Source organism: Gossypium hirsutum, chromosome A05, assembly GCF_007990345.1.
Source record: "Gossypium hirsutum isolate 1008001.06 chromosome A05, Gossypium_hirsutum_v2.1, whole genome shotgun sequence".
In the NCBI taxonomy this organism is placed as follows: domain Eukaryota; kingdom Viridiplantae; phylum Streptophyta; class Magnoliopsida; order Malvales; family Malvaceae; genus Gossypium; species Gossypium hirsutum.
This window is the reverse complement of record NC_053428.1, coordinates 3,610,257-3,631,300: the sequence shown is the minus strand read 5'-3', so window position 1 is coordinate 3,631,300 and position 21,044 is coordinate 3,610,257. Positions and strand designations below refer to the sequence as shown.

At 29.8% G+C, this 21,044-nt stretch overlaps 2 protein-coding genes and 1 non-coding gene across 3 annotated transcripts; 2 read left to right on the top strand and 1 right to left on the bottom strand.

Moving 5' to 3' along the window:
* Nucleotides 1-1,351: 1,351 nt before the first annotated feature.
* On the top strand, nucleotides 1,352-1,424 carry TRNAA-UGC (transfer RNA alanine (anticodon UGC)). Its single transcript has one exon. It is a non-coding gene; the product is annotated as a tRNA-Ala (tRNA).
* Nucleotides 1,377-4,756, top strand: LOC107958829 (2Fe-2S ferredoxin). The gene is made up of 8 exons (XM_016894722.2): nucleotides 1,377-1,749; nucleotides 1,987-2,068; nucleotides 2,284-2,351; nucleotides 3,018-3,136; nucleotides 3,805-3,911; nucleotides 4,136-4,185; nucleotides 4,262-4,344; nucleotides 4,427-4,756. Exons 2-8 carry the CDS (start codon nucleotides 2,011-2,013, stop codon nucleotides 4,539-4,541), a joined length of 600 nt encoding a protein of 199 aa, XP_016750211.1. The 5' UTR covers nucleotides 1,377-1,749; nucleotides 1,987-2,010; the 3' UTR covers nucleotides 4,542-4,756.
* A 125-nt stretch (nucleotides 4,757-4,881) lies between these two features.
* LOC107958828 (probable flavin-containing monooxygenase 1) lies at nucleotides 4,882-7,847 on the bottom strand. The gene is made up of 5 exons (XM_016894721.2): nucleotides 7,353-7,847; nucleotides 6,997-7,237; nucleotides 5,947-6,125; nucleotides 5,493-5,845; nucleotides 4,882-5,406 (listed from the first exon to the last, which is right to left on the bottom strand). Exons 1-5 carry the CDS (start codon nucleotides 7,815-7,817, stop codon nucleotides 5,064-5,066), a joined length of 1,581 nt encoding a protein of 526 aa, XP_016750210.1. The 5' UTR covers nucleotides 7,818-7,847; the 3' UTR covers nucleotides 4,882-5,063.
* Nucleotides 7,848-21,044: the final 13,197 nt, after the last annotated feature.

The following is a 21,044-nucleotide window of genomic DNA, read 5'->3' as shown; positions in this document are numbered from 1 at the left end:
ATAATAAATTCAATTGTTTTTTTTATTTTATTTAATATTATATTATTATTTATCAAAAAAATCTAATTATATTTAATACTTAATTTAAAATAATTTACTAAACAAAATTTACAACTTAAATTCAATCATTAATTTTTCAGTTTATCAAATATAACCTTAGTCTTAAATAAATATAGAATTTAATATTTTTATTTTTAAAAATTTAATTATTTACCTTTTAAATTTTAAAATTTAAGTTTAACTCTTGACACAGTTAAAATCATTTTTTTTTAAATTCAAGCTTATTACAATATTTTTTTAGTCACATAGCTACACCATATGAGTATTTTTTATTTAAAAAAGTCGTGTAAAAATTTTAACAAAAAAAACAGTGTTAACAACAATACTTGAATTATGAAATTTGAAAAGTAAATGGATTGAATTCCTGAAAATAAAAGCATAGGGAGTAAATTCTAAATTTGTAAAAAAGTATATGAACTTATAATATATTTTAACTCTAAATATATACCCTTCCACTACTCGAGCACATGTCTGTACCAAATACATTGTTGACCTCCATGTTGACTCCATTTAAAGTAATAACTCGGCAGGCCACCCGCTCCCAACACCTTTGGATAAGACTGTTAGTTCTTCCTAAAGGGAATCACCACCCACTCTAAGTATGAACACTCTCATAATGTAAACATCCCATGATATAATAAATAGTCCATTTAAGTACAATGACATCGCATTTATAAGGTCCAATGATATATGTCCATGAATATTATCCTTTACACATTTAGTTGGGTTAAATGTTTATCCGATCATGTCACATCAATGAACAAGAGGACCTTCCCTATAAATATCCCGAGGAACAATGAAGAAGGGATTTATCTTTTGGCATCTTAAAATTACTTTGAGCAATTATCTTCTTAATCAATTTATTCTTTTATCCTTATCCCGGCTCTTGATCTCTTTAGATGAATTGATCTCCGTTGCACTACCTTGATCTTCTCCTTATCTTTCTTTCTTATTGTAATTTCATATCAACAATACGTTTTTATGAACAATATAGTATAAACTAGTGTAAATTGTGACAAGTAATTCTAGAGTTATTAATTATGTAGGGTTGAAAATAGAAGATATTTGTTGAAATGGAGTAAGATGTAATGATCTTAAAGAAGAATCATTACTTCAGCGTCAATTATGAACTAAAACTTCTCTTTGAACCCAAAAAAGTAATTTTATGAACAAAATTGTGAGATTCAATAAACTGAAGCATGACGTTGCACTTGACTCAACTTTAATAGGTGTTGTACTCAATTTAAAAAGAAAAACAATAAAGATTTAAGGAATTTTTGAGAAAAGGAGCGGGGATGTAGCTCAAATGGTAGAGCGCTCGCTTTGCATGCGAGAGGCACGGGGTTCGATCCCCCGCATCTCCATTTCGTTATTTTTTTCATTTTTTATTTTTTAGCGTGAACTGTAAAGATTCTCTTCTCTCCATCACAGCGTCGTTTAGTTTTGCCTCTCGACAAGTGTGGTCTGGATCTCTCTTCTTTCTACCTTACTGTCATCCTCGAATACTCGTCTCTCTTTGCGGCGCATATTATTATTATTATTATTCAAAAGGTACGTCGTCGCCGATGGCGGCCCTTTGTCTCGGAACGCTTCAAACCCAGTCGAAGCGCTCCTAGTGAAGTCTAAACACTACTTCCATTGGACCCAACCCCGGTTTTAATTCCCTCTCTTTCATCTCGTTGCAGAAAGGTACATATATTTCTTCTAAAGTTCACTTCTCAGTTAATTTCTGTCGTTATTTCCGCTTTCTGGAGGTTTGAGTTATATCTATATGCATAACCAGCGTCTTAGCTGAATGCCCAGTTAAGCTTTATTGATTAATTCGCTTCACAAGATAGTACTTTTCGATATGCGATATGCGAGTTAAAAGGTTTTGATTTTTTTTATTTAAGTTTCTAAGCATATTTAGTTTTCTCCTTTAAACAGGGCGCTCTTTTACTACATTAAATTATGTTAACTTCAAGGCTCTCTAGAGTTGGATTTCGGATCGTCAATGAGCTGTCGAGAGGTTTGCTACTATTTCCAATTTGGGTTTTTTTTATTATTGTTCAGTTTTATGGAAATTGGCATTATTAATATAGAAAAATTTGATACGCCCTTGTAGTTTCTAATCTGACCATTTTGCTTTGTAATCAGGGTGGTATGTTTTGTGGGTTATACCAATGCATGATTTATGTAATGATTTTTCATATACTTGACTCCTAATTTCAGTCTTTTTGATAGGTGGATATAGATGTATGTCAAGAACAAGATTTAGACAAGGGCATTGCGGACAATGCCAGCGATCTCCGGTCAGTGGGTATTATTTTCGTATATTTCAAAATGTTAAAAATATAGTTTGACATGCATATCTAATATATTTTGAGTCACTGAAAGAGCAGCCTAAGACATTGGGTTGTAGTTAACCCTTATATTCGTTGTTATTGACGATGTTGAACTTAATCTAGTGTTTATGACATGCATCTTCCTGTTAGTTATCTTGAATGGTGGAGATAGTTATGTTATTGTTAACCTAGTAGTGGACAATCCTATTAAAATTAGGGGAAATGTGTTGATTACACTAGGCAATGAGCTAATGACATGATTATGCTATGTTCTAATTAAGCCGATTCTTCTGTAGACAGTCTTGAAGATGTATTTGTTGTTCATGTCTACGAATGATTATGTTTTTTAGATTAGCTATCTGAAAAGAATGTTCCCTTCTCATATCTACAGAAGAAATCCAGGTAGTAATAAGTTGAAGGTGATAATACTTGCCGGAATATATCTGTGGTTGGTATTGGTATAAAAATTGAAGACTGATAGACAAATAGTCCGTATAGCAATTTACAGAATTGGATGAGAAACTGATTTCATTTTTAGCTATTTTATCTGTAAAAGCAGGATTTCATTTTCAGCGAATTATTAGTGAACTTTTCCCTCGATCTTTTTCTCTTTTCTTCAATGTTTTTGGACAGGTTGAATTACTACCAGAAACTAGAGCCTTCTTCCAGGGTGCCATATTTCAAAAGCATCATGATTTTTCAACCTTGGGTTCCAACAATACTTCTAGGGGAGGGGATGAACAGAAAGAAACGTAAGTTCTTTATATAAAACTGTATTAGCATGGTGCTTATGACTGTTGGATGAAGTTGTGAATCATTTTCAATGCGAATCTTATTACATTGATGAATTATTTTTAGATTGTATAAATCTTCAACTCTCTTATATATATACACACATGCAAATATAAGAATAGCCAAGAAAACCTATTTTGATTTTCTACTTCTTGGAGAGATGATTATATAACTTCAATCCAGTTTAAGTTAATTCTATGCTGAGACTACTTAGGAAAAGCATTTGCTTGTCAAGACTTGATAATATTTAGACATTTTTATACATACTTTAAAGCAAACTTGAACCTTGGTGGTGGATTAATGCCTCAGCTGATAGGGGGTAGGGTAGCATCCAGAGAACCTGAACCCCTCAATGGATGGACTTTTGTCTAAGCATGCATATGTCTTTAATCAGTTGTGGATTTTGTTGCTGCTTTTTCTGGTCTATTGTCTATCTCTGCACAATCAGTATCATAAACTTGAGTTGGTGAGAGATTCAGATAGCAATTCATTCACTGACAACGGAAGCATGGAGTTTGAGAGCCCCTCAACATTGTTCTTTAAACACTTAAATGGTTCTCCATGCATTTAATCTGAAACTGATTTTTTTTTTCATTTTTTATTCACATTGGATTATATGATTTGTCAGGATATCTGTCACATTTGTTTCAAAGGATGGAGAAGAAATCCCCATTCAAGTGCCTATTGGAACGTCTATGCTAGAAGCAGCTCATCAAAATGATATAGAGCTCGAAGGCAAGGCTTATGATATATTGTTAATCCATTAATTTTGCAGCATTCCTTGGACTAATTCTTTTACTGAATTCCTTTTAAAATGATGTTTGTCTTGAAGCATATTTTGTTCACGTGAAGAACATAATGTGATTTTAAAATCTCCTTATTCTTTTATTATACAAATTAACACATTTCCTTATTCTTTTTCTTCTAAAATTAATGTCTACTTGTATGTTATACTGCAGGAGCTTGTGAGGGTTCACTTGCCTGTTCAACATGCCACGTCATAGTGATGGTATGCTAAGGACAATGTGTTACCAAACATGCTGTTGATTGATTCATGGGTAATTAATATTGACCTCTTTTGCTAGGATATGGAGCACTATAATAAATTAGAAGAGCCAAGTGATGAGGAGAATGACATGTTGGACCTAGCGTTTGGGCTTACAGAAACGTGAGTTTTGTCTGTCATGGACCGGCTAAGTTTTTTTTTTTTTTCTCTCTTTAATTTGATCTAAATGGATTTAACATGTCAGGTCTCGACTGGGATGCCAAATTATTGCAAGGCCTGAACTTGATGGAATTCGTTTAGCAATCCCTGCTGCCACTCGAAACTTCGCAGTTGATGGGTATGTTGCAAAACCACATTAGACAAATATACAACGCCTAACCCTGTTTAAATGAGCGTACAGAATCCGGTCATCCAGTTTTGTAGCTTCCCTATCATATTGGATCAGCAAGCATCTATACCATACTGAAAGTCTTTGTTTTGGCATTAATTTTATCTTATTAAATTCCTAATAATCCCTGTGACATTGATTTTATACATCAAATGATATCATAGTTTCTATGGCCTCATTTATTTCTGAACCTTTCTGAACTTTTCTCTTAAAACGTTTGTCTGGTTGGTTGCCTTATGATTGACTTTTGGACTTAATATATAAATATATACACATATACATAATATATTGCAACAGGTTTGAGTCTCCTCTGCATGTTAAGAACATATTTATTTCACTTATTCCTTTTTTTCCCATTTACAAATTATATAAAAAAACACAGGACATTGAAATTGAATGACACTTTACGATGAATTGATGATCACTTCTACTTTTTCTTCACTTATTTTTTGAGATGCAAATTTAAAAAAGAATTGAGTATTATGATGAATTATTAGTTTTTGAGGCGATAATCCTGACTGCCATAAGGGCTAAAAGCTTCTGCGAACCAGCTTCTTTTCCTCCAAGAATTCCACCCCGTTTCTTCACAGATATCATCCCCGTGGTTGATGCTAAACGTGGAAATGCAGTGCCTCTTGTAAAACCTGGTTATTCTCCTCGACACCTCCATCTCCTTATATATCTGTTCGAGCATGTTTTCAGCACTCGGGAGCTTAAACTTCTCGTCCACGTATCGAGCAAGCCACATGCTACGCAGCTCTGATGTGTGAAGGTTTGCGACACTTTCGATATAACCCACAAAAGCTATGTTGGGTATCAGTGGGTGGATTGTACCTCTGTCAGAACAGGAATTAAACATTCATTAGTCCCAAAAACCTCACACCAAACCCTCAAACTAAGCTCTTTTAAATTATGTTTATACCTATACAAGGGCATGATTCCTGAAGGATGATATTCGATTAAACTACGGAAAGGGTCTGGTAAGATAGTTTTGAGTTTCTTCTTTCCATCATAACCAGTTGCAAGGATCACAACATCGGCCTTCATTTTAGTATTGTCATCAAACTCAATTCCTTCTTTCCAGAACCACCAGTTGGATGATCTTTTGAAAACAATGTTTCCTTTATCAGCCTCGGTGAAGAAATTTTCTGGCATGATGGCCATCTGACAAGATGCATAATCTTCTTCAAATGGGTGGTCTGGTTTCAAACCATATTTCCGTAATGGAAGTTTCCAGAGCAAGTAAGACTCGATGAATTTCGAAACCCCTCGCCTCTGCCAACAAAACACCATATTATATCAGCTTATAGATGTGTATATATATACATAATGTATTGTCTTTTAAAGGGTTTTTAAGTTAAGAAAGGTTGACTCACCAGGGGAGACAAAAGGTAGCAAAGCATGGTCCTGAGAAAGCTTTGGTTGGGTTTTTCATGGAGGAACTGAGAAGCTCTTGTAGAATAGAACAAGAAGAAGGGCAAACCCCACACTGAATAATGTGGAACAGTCCAGTGAAGTGTCCTTACTACCATGGTACATGGCTGCCCTTCAGGCCCTTTAAATCATCATTTGGAGTAAAAGTTAACACCGTGGTTAATTAAAAAAAATCAAAGGATTTGTTTCCATTAATTATACCCTAACTTTTTCCAATTTAATTTTTCGGGGGCTCAGAGTATTTTGAAAACATGTTTTTATTTTGTTTTGTTTTAGATTTACATATTTGGCAGAACGAAAAAATAACTTGAACAAGTCTAAAATTCCCCATGTTGGAATTCTAATGGTATATGATTCAGAAACGTTGAAAACGTTATTAGTCAAAAAAGTGGAAAAGCCTAGAAGTCCAACCCTACGTGATGAGATGCTTTTGGTTGGTAGTGTGTTTTGACCTTTCAGTTTTAACCCAAAAACACAAATCCATGCAAAACTCGACCTTCCTATTGTGGGAAAATCATGTTCCCTCCCTACCAACCCCATGTATCACACTACGGCAAATTCTACACCTTTTTATCTTTCTTCACAAACCCTAAATTTATCAGATACAACAACCGCAAATACCATTCTGTAGGCAAATCATTTCCCACTAAGAATAAGAGCATGCCTCATGCACAAACCTATTTATATATATATATATATATATAGAGAGAGAGAGAGAGAGAGAGAGATTGACGTGTATAAGATTTATAGATATAAAAAAATCATCACTCTTGCCAAAAATATATGGCTATTAAATAAAATGAACAGATAAGGGTTCTTTTTGGGCTCTCTAACAAATTAAATAAGTAGTTCATCATATGACTTGGTTATAGTGACTATCTAGGTGAAGAAATGCACCATATGCTTAAAGAATATTTGAAACTGTAAATTACTTTTCAATAATTTTAATTTGGTGCGATTAGTATACAAATATAATAGAGAGAATTAATCACCTTGGTTTGCTTCTGCACATTCTACAGCTAGATCAATGGCTGATTTTTTGTAGCCAATGACTGCAACTTTTTTTCCTTTCAGCAGTTGAGAAGCAGCATCCTTGTCCAGTTTGCAGTAATCAATGGAATGAAGGACCTCGCCTTGGAACATCTCAGGACCTTTGTTGTGTGGGAAACTTGGAATTTTGGGTATATCCCCATATTTTCCAATGCAAACAACCACAAACTCAAAGGCATACCACTGAAAGTAATTAAGGGCCAAGAAGATAACAAAAATAAACCGTTTTTAGCTGGTTGTATTAGCTAATGATTTACGTAAAGCATAGATGATATAAGATATTATACAAGCAACAAACCTGTAGGTTTTGTGAACCATTAGTTTGCACTGCAATCTGCCAAACAGGGTGGCCTGGTAATGGACTCCCAAACGCCCCACCATTTCCGCCAAGCTCGGTCGTTCCTTGTTGCCCAACAAAACGTAGCTCCATCACCTTTGAATTGAACTTGACGAACTTCAACACATCAAAGTGCTTAGCATATGATTCCAAGTAATCAACTATCTCAACATGAGTAGGAAAACTGGGATCGTCTCTGTTAGGCCACGGGAAATCCGAAAACTCGTAATCCTTAGGAGCCGATTGCAGCTTAGTGGAATTATAAGCACAGGTTCTCCACACCCCACCTATTGAATCCGAGGCCTCGAAAACAACAGGGTTATGGTGATATAGCTGTTTTGCAGCTGCGATGCCGCTAACACCAGCTCCAATGATACCAATCTTGGAGATGGTAAGAGGAGGGTTTTCATAGTGATTCTCAGCCATAGAAGCTTTGGGAGAAAATCTTTGATAGAAATCAAGGGAAGGGCTTGTGGGTGAAGAAAGGTGAGAAGTTGAATGTTAATTTATAGCCTGCATGAAACGAAGAGAGGTCATTGTCAAAGGCACGTGAATTGAAGTAAGAGTTTTGGCATAGACGGGGAAAGGGAAGGGAAGACCAATATTTCCTTGCTTAATAAAATATGATAACACTTGTTAATGCGAAATTGATTCGTTGGAGAAGGGAACTTTCGCCAACTGATTTCATAGTTTTAAGTAACTGATACAACTTTAAATTTCTTGGCATTTTCAAATCATACTCTACATTTCTATTTTGTTCATAGTTTCATTTAATTTAATAATTATAAGCTATATATTTTTCAATTATTAATTATAACAGTCAAGGGTTCTCTTTATATATTTCTCCCTTAATTTATATAACTTTATTTACTATAAAAAAATAAAAAAAAAAGTTTACATTTTAATCTCTACTCTAAAAAAAAAAAATCTAAAATCACCCTTTTAACATAACTATATAACCCAAACATAACTATATAACCCAAGAAAAAAAGCATTAATCTTTAGTGATCACCACCTGAATGGGACAAATAGTACTTTTTCTTCATAAGATGTGAAAACCTATCTTCCTAATTAAATAACCTTGTTTTCCATTAAAAAAAAATCACTTTTGAAGAGTCAAATAAAGACTTATTTATTATTACAAATATGTTTGAATAGAGACCTGAGAATCTCATTATTATAGTAATTAAGGTTTTGCCTATCAATACCAAACCCCAATTTGCTAATTATAATCAATTTGTTCTTGAATTCCTGCATTTTATCTAAAAAATTAAACGAAGCACAACCAATTTTTTTGAATATAATTGTTATTTAGTACGTACGTAGACGTAGTAGTTATATCATACCCTTCTCTCTTCCACATGCAAATGATATATTTTCAATTTCCTGGAAAAATCTAGTTTCCTTGCACAAATCTGCTACGTCGGTCTGAAATCGTGCCATTCATCATGTTCATTTACAAAACTACAATATGCACATACTATTTTTTACAATTTGATAATGTGGTGGAACATTGACTGGAAATTTAATGGAAGCTCGTGGGGATGTTATTAGGTCCACACCAGTTTTACACCTTTGAATGAGGGTTAAATTATACTATTAGTCCCTGTACTATGGATAAATTGTTGGTTTAATTCATCTACTTTAATTTTATTAATTTTAGTCCCTATACTTTTCAAATTTTGACCCAAACAATAGCAATTAAATTTGTTTGGTTAAATTATGCTATTAGTCATGAACATACATTCTTAGTCTCTATATTTTTCGAATTTCAAAATTCTTGTATCAACACAATCAAACAAACATTAAATTAATTAACTGGCTTTTTTGAGTAATTTGTGAAAAATATAAAGTTGACATTACAATACATATGATTATATGTTTATCACATTAGATTTTGAAAATAGTAAAACTTAATTAATTTAACAGTTATCAATTAATTAGGATTAGAATTTTAAAACCGTGAAATTGCAAGTACTAAAAATGATCGAATTAAGATAGAGGGAGTAAATCCACTATTTACGCAAAGTACGAGAACTAATAAAAAAATTTGAGAGGGCTGTTTAATTTTTTTAAAAAAGTACACATTTCTGGAAATTTTTTTTTAGCTCCTTTAGAAAACAAAAGAGAAAATGGTATAATTTTTGGTTCAAAGTTCAAAGTTGAAACTATAGTCAGTCCTTGAAGGTTATGTATGTTCAATGTTCCAACTTTTCAACAAAGGTAATGTGTTACAGTTATGAATGAAGTTATTTAAAGAGGTCGTGCAAATTTCGGGTCTAAATTAAGTTTCAGATAAACTGACTATGACGAGTGAAAAGCCTTGATTTGGAAAAATAATAACTCAATATCTAGAAAATTAAGGAAAAATCTAGTTACATGCACCCATGTATCATTAGGCCTAGTTTTAATTGCATGCATTGTCAGCATTGACAGCCATAGCACAAACCAGTAAACTGGACTAATATAATTGGGAAGTCCAAACTGAACCTAATTTTGTATTTCTAGAAAGAAAATAATAGAAAAAAAAAATACATAATGTGAATTAAAGTAGATTTGACTAAAGGAGTTCCAATTACACAATACCATTTTAATGAATTAATTTATACAACTTGCTTACACTATTAACATGTTGATTAGTATGACCTAAACTGTGGAAATAGATGATCAAGTATGCCTGGCATTTGCCTCAACAACTTCCTTACAAGTCTAGTGTTGATTATTGTGAATGAATGTAAAAGGATATGAGTTCAATTACATTAAAGCGCATTATTTTTTTATTTATGAATTTGAAAGAGACTATAAATAATTTTAGACATTGTATTAAAAAGAGTAGATATGATCCGAACATATAGTAAACTATAATGGAATTGTTTAAGAAAATGGAAAAATATTATAGATAGGAAAAAAAAAATTCTCAATCCCGTTCTCTAACATGTATATATATATATTTTTCTTTTAACATGTATATTTTCTAGTTATCAAGTAATATTTTTAGTATTAGATTTCATTGTTTTTATAACATGTTAAATAAATTAAAATTTGTTTAAAAATCAAGTCATTTTAGATTTGGAGTTCTTTAGCTAGGATTTTTTTTTGAGTTGAAGTTTTTTTGTAGTTAAATCATTTCGAGTTTAAGTCTTTTTAAGTTTGGACCAAATTGGGTAAAAATATCTATAGTCTCAGGTTTTGTATCAGATCGGATTTTAGTCTTTTCAAGCTTAAGGAGGTTTGAGTTTTTTTAAATTGGGATGTTTTCAAATTTAATTCAATTGGATAAGAACAAGTTCGAGTTCAAGTATAATTAAAAGAATGTCTTATGCATCACATAAATATTTATTTATTTATATGTACTAACAATTAATATTTTTAAAAGAGAGTATAATTAATCTTGGTAAATGGTAGAGCTGAGTAATTTTAAGTTTGCTATTTTTCAATGACCAATTAACTAATGAAATCGCCAAATGTAGACATAAGCAATGTGAGATCGGACCTGAAAACTCAAGGCCATACTTCTTCACACTTAATTTGATTTCAACTTGAAAATATTTGAACCTGAAAAGGTTTAAACTTTGAAAAAAAAAATTAATCTTAAAATATTTGAAATAATCTGAAAAATCTTAACTAAAAAAATCCAAATTCAACACCAAACATGAATTTAATAGGGGAATTCTAGTAGGTTGACACGTATAATTTCTATTTCCTTAATGGGAATTTATCACATGTCTATTTTAAGTCATCAAGTAAAATTTTTAGTATTAAATTTCATTATTTTTATAATATGTTAAATAAATTTAAATTTATTATTAAATTTAGGTTTAGTATAGGGTCATTTTGAGGTTTGGATTTATTTTTGTTGGATCATGAGTTTAAGTTTTTTCAAGTTTGGATCAAATTGGATAAAAACATCTATGGTCTCAGGTTTTGGATCAAATCGAGTTTAAGTCTTTTCAAGTTTAGGCAAATATGAGTTTTTCAAATTTTGGTATGTTAGTGTGTGGGGATAAAATAAATTCATGAGAAATTAACGAAGATTTCAAGACATATATCAATGTCACTTTCTTTAAAGTTTTAATTTTACCTACCTATATTTTAGTGTGTAAAAAAGTTACTGACAAATGAACCTTAACGATATAATGAAGCCCAATAACTGTCTATGTTTTGCACTCACGGGAAAAATTCATTGAGCATTGAGCGAAGCATAACAAGAATATCAAATTATATAAAGAATTATTGTAGAAATTCTTTATAGAATAATCTAAGAATAATAGAATATGGAGGGGAATTAAAAGAAACAAAAGTTTCTATTATTTTTTAACCAAACAAATGAACTTTGACTCATATTTATAGGAGTTTTCATTCTTATCTTCATAGAGATCTATTTGAATAATTATGATAATTTGTTAATAATCAAGCAATATAATTTTTTATAGACATACTTTATCACAGTGAATAGTGTCTTGATCAATAATCAAGTGATATAACTTTTATGTCACTTGTAACATTTTATTTGTAACTTTTGGAACATTATAAATATTTTAAAAATGTTCCAACATGATATTTCCATATTCGGATATTTTCAAATTCAACTCGAATTAGATAAAAATAAATTTGAGCTCACGTTTTTTTAGATTGTGCTTTTGAATTGATTTTTTTTACTTGATTAACTTTAAAAAAAGATTTCCATTAAGAAGAAAGAAAAATTAGGGATTTGTGTCGTTTTCTGGGATATTTAAAGAAATATGTCGATTTTAGAGAGAAAAGACGAAAATGCATCATATTGGATGCATTTTTTGTTGATGTGGCTAAAAGCGTGCCCTTTAGGACGTATTTTCACTGTCACGTCAGATGAAAACGTGTCGTATAGGGTGTGTTTTCTGACTTTCTTAATACATAAACTAATTTGGTTAGATGGTTAAATATTAGTTGTTTTTATTTTGAGTTTTGGGTTCAATTCCTCTTTTACTCACATTTATATTTTTTATTTCATGATATTTTAAGCTTTTTTTATTTTTTTAATTAATATTTCTATTATATTAGCTCTTCTAGTTAGATGGTTAAGTAATAGTAGTTTCATCTTTATCCTTGAGTCCCAAGTCCAATTCCTCTTTTAAGCACATTTGTATTTTTTTTAATTTAATGTTGTTTCAAGTTTTTTAATTAGTGTTTTAATCAATAAATATATTTTTTCGAGTTTTTTAATTTATACCTCTTTTATTTATATAAATTAATGATTATATAATAAAAATATATTTTTTATATGTATCATTATGTTAAATATATTTTATTTTTTTAAAACATTAACTAATTTTTTACGTATATATCAATTATTTATATGTAACACATCTAACTCGTATCCGTCGCTGGAACAAGGTTACGGAGTATTACAAGACAACAGAATAGTCAATCTGTAACACCCTAACCCGTATCCGTCATCAGAACAGGGTTACGAAGTATTACAGACAACAAAATAGTAAATCATTCAAATCATACATTAATACAAACATAATCAAATTACTTGGACCTTAAGAAATTCAAATACTAACCAAAATACAAAATCAAAATGAAATTAATCGGATAAAAAATACATCAAAACCAACCTAATATGTGTCTAACCAATGTACCCTTATTCATACCACAATTATATACAATTTAATCTCAAAATACACATTCAAGCAATACCAAATCAAAATACTTAACAAAGTTACCACAACCACAACAATCAAATATATAAGCCACACATAGTAGCATAACAATTATACCTCATTCTCATACCCTTTGCAAATTGGTTTTTTGCACAAAATATCATTCATAACATTTACATAAGCCGAACATTAACCAAAATAGTATAAGAGCCTATACATGCTATAAAATTTAAATTTAACGTTTCAAAAACTACATAGATAAATTGGATAGTGTGACTTGAGTGCCAATCCGATTGTCCAACCTTTCGAAAATCTACAATGACATTAAACAACACAAGCAAGTTTAATGAAGCTTAGTAAGTTCAACAAGATAAACAAAAATCTTACCAAACTAACTATAATAAATCAAATAATAATAATAAAACATCCATGACAACTCCCTATCATTCACAGCTTCAATCGATAAATACATGCGTATTCAAATCAATACAAAAATAAATAACATGTTTTTCAAATTCATTAAATAAATTACCTTATCGAGATTTTTCCATTCGAAAAACGTGTAACACCCCTAGCCTGAATCCGTTGCTGGAACAAGGTTACAGAGCATTACCAGAGTTATAAATCAAACAGACAGAAAATGAAAACATTTCATAGCATATAGCATTCATGTCAAAAACTAATAAAAATTATGCATATATTGTCTCTTATATGAGCCCTCGAGGCTCAAAATACTCATTAGAAACAAATTGGGACTAAATCAGAAACTCAAAAAAAATTTCGAAAACATTTAATATTTTCAACACGGCCGTGTGACTTACACGGTCAAGAGACACACCTGTGTCTTAGGCCGTGTGGGCATTCGAAATAGGGACACACAGCCGTGTCTTAGCCCGTGTCCGTGCCCGTGTTAGTATATTGACTTGGATCACACGGCCAAGTCACACGCCCGTGTGCTAGGCTGTGTGAGCATATTGACTTACATTCTTAAAAGATACAAGGGACACACGGCTGTGCATGAAATACTATTATTTAACTATCTCCCAACAGAGCTAATGTGATAAAAATATTAATTAAGAAAAACAAAAAAATTTAAAATAACATGAAATAAAAAATATAAATGTGAGTAGGAGAGGTGAGTCAAAAACAATACTAGTAACATTTAACCATCTAACCAAAATAGTTAATATGTCAAAAAAGTTAGAAAATACGCCCAATAAAATGTGTTTTCATTGCAATGCGTTCAATAAGGGCGTTTTCGTTTTCTTTCTCCAAAATCAGTCTATTTCTTTATATATTTCAAAATCAGCCCTGATCTCTAATTTTTCTTTAAATTTGTCAAATCTCTTCAATTTTTAGCCCACGGGAATCTAATTTAACATTCATATAAAATTCGGTAGTGACAACAAACAGTAGCGGGATGGACCCTTCCCCTACAGGATGAGCATTACACAGTTGTTGCAATAAGTATTGAGAGGCCAGTTTTTCCAACAGACAAGACTTTGGCTGCGAGATTTGAAATTAGAAAAGGGTGATGGCTTCCAAGTTCCACCACACCGCCTGGGCAGCTTTCCTTGGCGACCACTCTGCTAGTCTGGTTTTTAAACATTCCGGTCAATTGTTTTGTTATTTCTGCGGCAGCCACATACAAATCCACGTGCATAATTTTTGGTGAAAGGGAGTGGTCATAATGCACCATAATACCATCATTTTGCTTTGTGAGGAACAGAACAACCCAATTTTGAAGAATCAAAGTTTTGTTCTGTGTTCTTGCCCCGAAACGACCATGGAACATACATCACTTTAGGTTTGAAATCATGTTTTCTCAACCACCAAAATTAGAATCTCCTTCACATTGCTGTTATCCGGAATTGAATTTTTCAAATTCTAATACTTGTGTTTCAATAGGTTTTGATTTAAGCAATCTCACACCCCCCCCCACCTTTTTTTTTTTTTAAGATAATGTAGGATTCTCGTTTGAATTTCTCGTTTTTTTTTCCTTAAAATTTTATAAATAATAAATATATGTAATTAATATAAAAAATAAAATATTAATAAATTTCATTTAAACATATTTTTTTATCATTTCTAAAGCAAAATCTATTATTTTTAGTAACTTGCTATCCCCAGTTCATTTTACAATTAAATTAAATTAACAATAAATTTTTTTTATAAAAAAAATATCAGACTTTTTTAATAAATCAAAAGACAAGTGAATGTGTTATACATGGATTGTTTTACGTCATGGTTTCTCTACTTTGTTTAAAATTAAAATTTAATATCTATTCTTTAATATTATACATAATTTGGTTCCTCTATGTTATATTTAGTTTTATTTGATAATATGTTTTGATATAATAAATTAAAATATTTTTGAATCAAAGTTAAAGTTGAATAAAATTAGCAAAATGATAAAATCAAGTTAAAATTGTTTTAAAACAAGTCAATATTGCTCCAAAAAAAAGTATTGATACTTTTTGACCTAATATTGATACCCATTCTAAAATCGATACCAATTTGACATTCTGTTTTCAATTAATTACAAAAAGTATCGATACATTTTACCAAGTATCGTTGTAAACTAATTTTAAGGGTCACTGCATTAGACATTAAATGCTAATAGTATCGATATTCGTAGAAAAAATATCGATACTTTTTGTTGTAGGTTAATTTAATGATTTTGATATTTTCATCCTCAATCACTCTATTAATATTTCCAACAACCATAACAGTTAGAAATAAATTAATCAAGTTAACCAAGAAGTTTATTTTGATATGTTGAAAATTAATCAAAATTTTACAGCAAAAATTTCTTATGTAATCAGTATTATTTTTACTGAATTACACTTCTAAATATGATTTAGTAAATGACCCTAATTTTATTGGACTAATATTTATCGGCTCAAAGCCCATTATGCTAATGGGCTGTGCTCAAAGCCCTTACTCCACTTTTTCGGCCCTACAACCTTTCTAGGATTTAAAGGGCTTTGTCACTAATTATCCAGTTTTCGGCTTTTTTTTATCAAAATAACATAAATAATTTAATTAAGTATCAAAATGACTCACTTTTTTAATTAAACACGAAAATGACCTTAAATCTACAGTAAAAGTTGGTGGAGCCAAATTATATGGCGCCACTAACTTGTCACATCAGAAGGGAGTATAAAAAAGTTAATTTTTTGGTAGAGCCATGTAGAATAGCGCCACCTGTATAAATACAAGGGAAATATTGCAATTTTTAGAAAAATTGGCTCCACTAAAAAATAAAAAATTGTTTTGAAGTCCCTTATTTTTCTAGAAATTGCAATATTTCCCTTGTATTTATATAGGTGGCGTCATTCCACATGGCTCCACCAAACAATTAATTTTTTTATGCTCCTTGCTGACGTGGCAAGTTGGTGGCGCCATATAATTTGGCTCCACCAACTTTTACTGTAGATTTAAGGTCATTTTCGTGTTTAATTGAAAAAGTGGGTCATTTTGATACTTAATTAAATTATTTGGGTTATTTTGATAAAAAAAAGTCCTAGTTTTCCCATTTTCTAATTACTCAAACCACTTTTTCTTTTAAGTTAATTCTACAATACATTCCCAAACTATAACTTCTATTCCTAATTGATTTTCAAACTTCAAAAATATTCTAATTATATCCTAAACTATCGATATTATATTAGTCAAGTCCTTATATTATTGAAACCGTTAATTTAATCATTAAATTAATTTAATCATTAAATGACATGCAAAATCTTATGTGACATAATTTAAAATATTTTTTAGAAAAATTAAAATATTGCTACATAAATTTTAAAATTTAAAACTAAAATCAAAGTAAAACCGAAAAAAAAAAGAAAAGAGAGTGAATGATAGTCCATGTAAAAGTTTTGAAAACCTCAAAAGCAAGAATTTTTCAATATCTATTTCTACAATATTTATTTTTTTAATTTTTATTTTAAATTAATAAATTATGTCACATAAAATGTAATGTTTCGTTAAGATTAAATTAACAATTTTAGTGACGAATGGGCCTTGTTGATATGACATTTTAAAATTTTAAAATTAATTTAAAATGAAGGTCATAACTTGAGGATATTCCGTGCAATTAACTTTTTTTTTATTTTTTATTTATGTTAAACTTTTTAAAATTTTAGTGGATAGGAGGAAAGGAAAGTATTATACCATTAATTTTGACAGCAATTGTTCTTTATATATATATATATATTTGTTCATTAATTTTTTTCTATATATTTATAGAGAAATGAAGTTTGTTTGATTTTGATATTTTAAAGATACCCATCTAAAATTGGTGTGGAATGAATGGGAAGTGCATCTCATGGGCTCCTACGATTAAGTACAAATGTTTATATATTTTTTAGTTTTTCAATGTATTTATTGAAGTGAGTCCAGTGATTAATCTATCAATAAAGAAAATATTTATCACAAATTTTAAAATTATTACATACCCAAAGCAAATTTTAAACTCCATAATTTATATTGCAATAATATCACTCATTAAACTGTTTAAAAACAAGTAAAAAAGAAAACAAAAACATTATTTTAAATGATATTATTAGAAAAAATATATATAAATTAGAATAACATTGTAAATAAATTATATACAACAATATGATCTCCTTATTCAAAACTAACTTTATAAGATAAATAGATCATTTATAGAATGGATTATTAATTCATAAGCCTTATTAATTATTAAAAAGGGCTGTAAATATATTAATAATAAATAAGTAATTAATTTTTTATTAGACCGTTTATCTGCTCCCACGTGTGTTACAGTCATTACACATTCTACAATCACATATACGGGATCTTGATCTAAAATACAAAATCACTCATTTATTAGCATATATTTCATTTCCAATCTATTTTACAATTAATACCCTTTTATTTTTTGAATTTATGCAATTACCCCTAATTTTTACAATTTTTGCAATTCAATCTCTTAATTAGTTAATCTATCAAATTAACTAATTTTCTCAAATCAATAATCTATCCAAATATTATAGGCCCTCATACAGCCCCTAATAAACTTAAAATTCACTATCAAACCCTAATATTTTGATATTTTCATAATTTAATCCTAAAATCAATATTTAACAAAAATCACTTTACAAAATCATCACAAAACACAATCAAAGCTCCAAATCCATATTTTTCATAAAAAAAATCTAATATTTATCAATGGAAACTTCAAAAATTTTTAACAGAATCAGAAACGAATGTACGAGTTAGCTGGACCTAGTTATAACTATTTCAAAAACATAAAAATTAAAAGAAACGGGCAAAATTTACTTACCAGATCATCAAACCAAAGTTGGCCGAATACTAAGCCCTAGCTATGACTCCTTTAACAATTTTGGTGGAAAAACAAAGGTTAAAGAAAATGATGACAAGTTTTATTTGTTTTACTTTTCTTTTAATTATTAAATTACTAATTTAACATTTCTTATAATATTAAAATTCATCCATTTAATGTCCACATTTGTCAATTATTTTTAAAAATGGTCTAATTTCCAAATAAGTCCATTTTCCTTATTCAATAAACTATTTAATCACTCAAATTAAATAGTGGCTAAATTTTACATCTTTTACAATTTAGTCCTTTTTAATTAATTAACTATCGAAACGTTAAAATTTTAAAACGAAACTTTAATACCACTTAATGACACTCCATAAATATTTATAAAAAATTTTACGACTCGGTTTATAGAAACAAGGTCCCGATACCTCACTTTTTAAAATCACTTGACCTTAAGGCCTTACCACTTGAACCTAATAAATTGTTATAAAATATAAATTACCAAATCAAAAACCTTTTTAAAGTCATATTTGACTTGTAAATATTTTACGAGCTTACTCGCTGGATTTGATGGCCTGAAAACCACTGTTTCTGACACCACCAAAAAATTGGGTTGTTACATTATATACAATATTCTTTTATGTGTATTTTTTATATATAATATTTATATGTCAAATATTTATTTTCTCCACCTATATTGTGGGTATTGTGATTTCTAATATTATAAAATGAAATAATTATTTAAAATATCATTATTATTTTTATATGTAAAATATTTCAACTATCATTATTTTTTCATTTACATTATGAGTATAATATTTTAAATATTTTTGTATGTGAAATATTTTAATTAATATTTCAAATATCATTATGTTTATATGTAAAATATTTCAAATAAACATATAAAAATATATAATTTTAAAATTTACCACACCCATGATATGGATTGAAAAATAAATATTACACGTATAAAAATTATATTTACTAAAAAATAATATTTACAATAATTATTTTATTTTATAAATAAAAAATTTATTAATTAAAAAGATAAATTAAAAATAAAAAATTTTGAAAATAAAAAATAAAAAATGTGCTTAAAAAAGAAATTGAACCTGTGATAGCCCTAAAATGACCCTAGTCGGAAAGTGGTTTCGAGACCACAAAATTAAGTCACAAAAATAATTAAATGTTATATTCTGTGATTATTACACGTGAAAGTGCATGTGTGAAAATTTCATGCTTTGATTTTGTCAATTGTGAGTGAAATTATGAAATAGGACTTATGTGAAAATTTCTGAAAATGCTATAGGCTAATTTGTAGTGGCCAAATAATTTGTAGAGCAAAATAGGAGGAGTTACATGTCAAACCTCCCATTTTATGTGTAGTGGCCGGCCATCATGATGGAAATGAATAGAATGTGCATTTTAAATTTAGCACTATCAATTTAATGGCTTTGTTATCATAAAATAAGAATAAATAAGTTAACAAAAGGATGAAAGGGAAAAAAGCTTGTCCATCTTTGTTCTTGATAGTCGAAACTAAGAGAGGAAGAAAGGAAAAAGCTCAGCCATTTGATCACCTTTGAGTTAGAATTAAGGTAAGAAATGCATGTTAGTTTTTGAAATTTTAGCATAGTTTAAGCTAGATACCAAGTCCCTTACTTAGCCCATGCCAAAATTTTGAAGTTAGTGGTGATATGAGTATTCGGCTATGGAAGATGTTAAAGAGAATGGTTGTTGTTTCATGTTCTTTTGATGAATAATGGTAGATAGGTGAAGTTGAGCCAAACAAATGAGCATATATGTGCATTAGATGCTAAGTGGGAAAATTGGCTAACATGATGTGTGTACTATGGCCGAAAGGGAACATGAATAAATTTCTTTTTAATGAGCTATACATTCGGCTATAGTATGAAATGCAAAGAAATTTTGATGTTGAATGTTTTAAAATGATGAAATAGAGATTATACTTAAGTGAAATTATAAATATGTGATGATTGATTGGTGATATGCATGTTTAAATAACAAGCATGCAAAGAATGTGTGAAAGAACGAATTGGTAATAAATCTGCTTAGGACAGCAGCAGTAACATGAATTTGGAAAATCACCATAAATTGTGGGAGTTGAGTTAGAAGCTGAATAAATTATATAATTAAATCTTAATGAGTTTATTTTCTTATAAAAGAAACCGTGTAAGCAAAAAAATTACCGATAATGAGATATTTGAAGTGATGTGGGACAGGGTCAAAATGACTTCTAGATCCTCTATTCTATTTTTATAAAATCATTATAAATTGTACAAAAATTTTAATAATATGAAATTTATATGCTTAGACTCCTTAATGAGTCTAGTTTCAAATGAAATAAACGAGAACATATTTTGAATTCTGTACAATGAGAAGTTTGATTCGTAGTGAAGAGTGGTCAGATTAGTCAAACAGTGAAATAGGGGAAACTTTAATAAAAATCTGGTATTGATTGGAAAAACCAAAAATTCTGAAAATTTTATGGATAGAAGATATATGAGTCTATTTTCAGGGAGAATTAACGGAAATTGATTTGGGGTTTTGTAGCTCCAGTTATAAATGATTTAGTGACTGTTGCTCAGGAAGACAGCTTACAGTAAAATTTTGATTATGTGGTAAACATTGACAAAAAAATTTGTTGATGAGTTGCTTATTGATTTCTTATAA

Bases quoted from the DNA above. Each gene is read 5' to 3' on its own strand.
- LOC107958829 (XM_016894722.2), top strand. From the start codon at position 2,011: ATGTTAACTTCAAGGCTCTCTAGAGTTGGATTTCGGATCGTCAATGAG. The intron at 4,186-4,261 runs GTATGCTAAGGA...CTCTTTTGCTAG, and splicing joins CATGCCACGTCATAGTGATG to GATATGGAGCACTATAATAA. The intron at 4,345-4,426 runs GTGAGTTTTGTC...TTAACATGTCAG, and splicing joins GCGTTTGGGCTTACAGAAAC to GTCTCGACTGGGATGCCAAA.
- LOC107958828 (XM_016894721.2), bottom strand. From the start codon at position 7,817: ATGGCTGAGAATCACTATGAAAACCCTCCTCTTACCATCTCCAAGATT. The intron at 7,238-7,352 runs GTTTGTTGCTTG...AATTACTTTCAG, and splicing joins ATGGTTCACAAAACCTACAG to TGGTATGCCTTTGAGTTTGT. The intron at 6,126-6,996 runs GTGATTAATTCT...GATGATTTAAAG, and splicing joins ATGTGCAGAAGCAAACCAAG to GGCCTGAAGGGCAGCCATGT.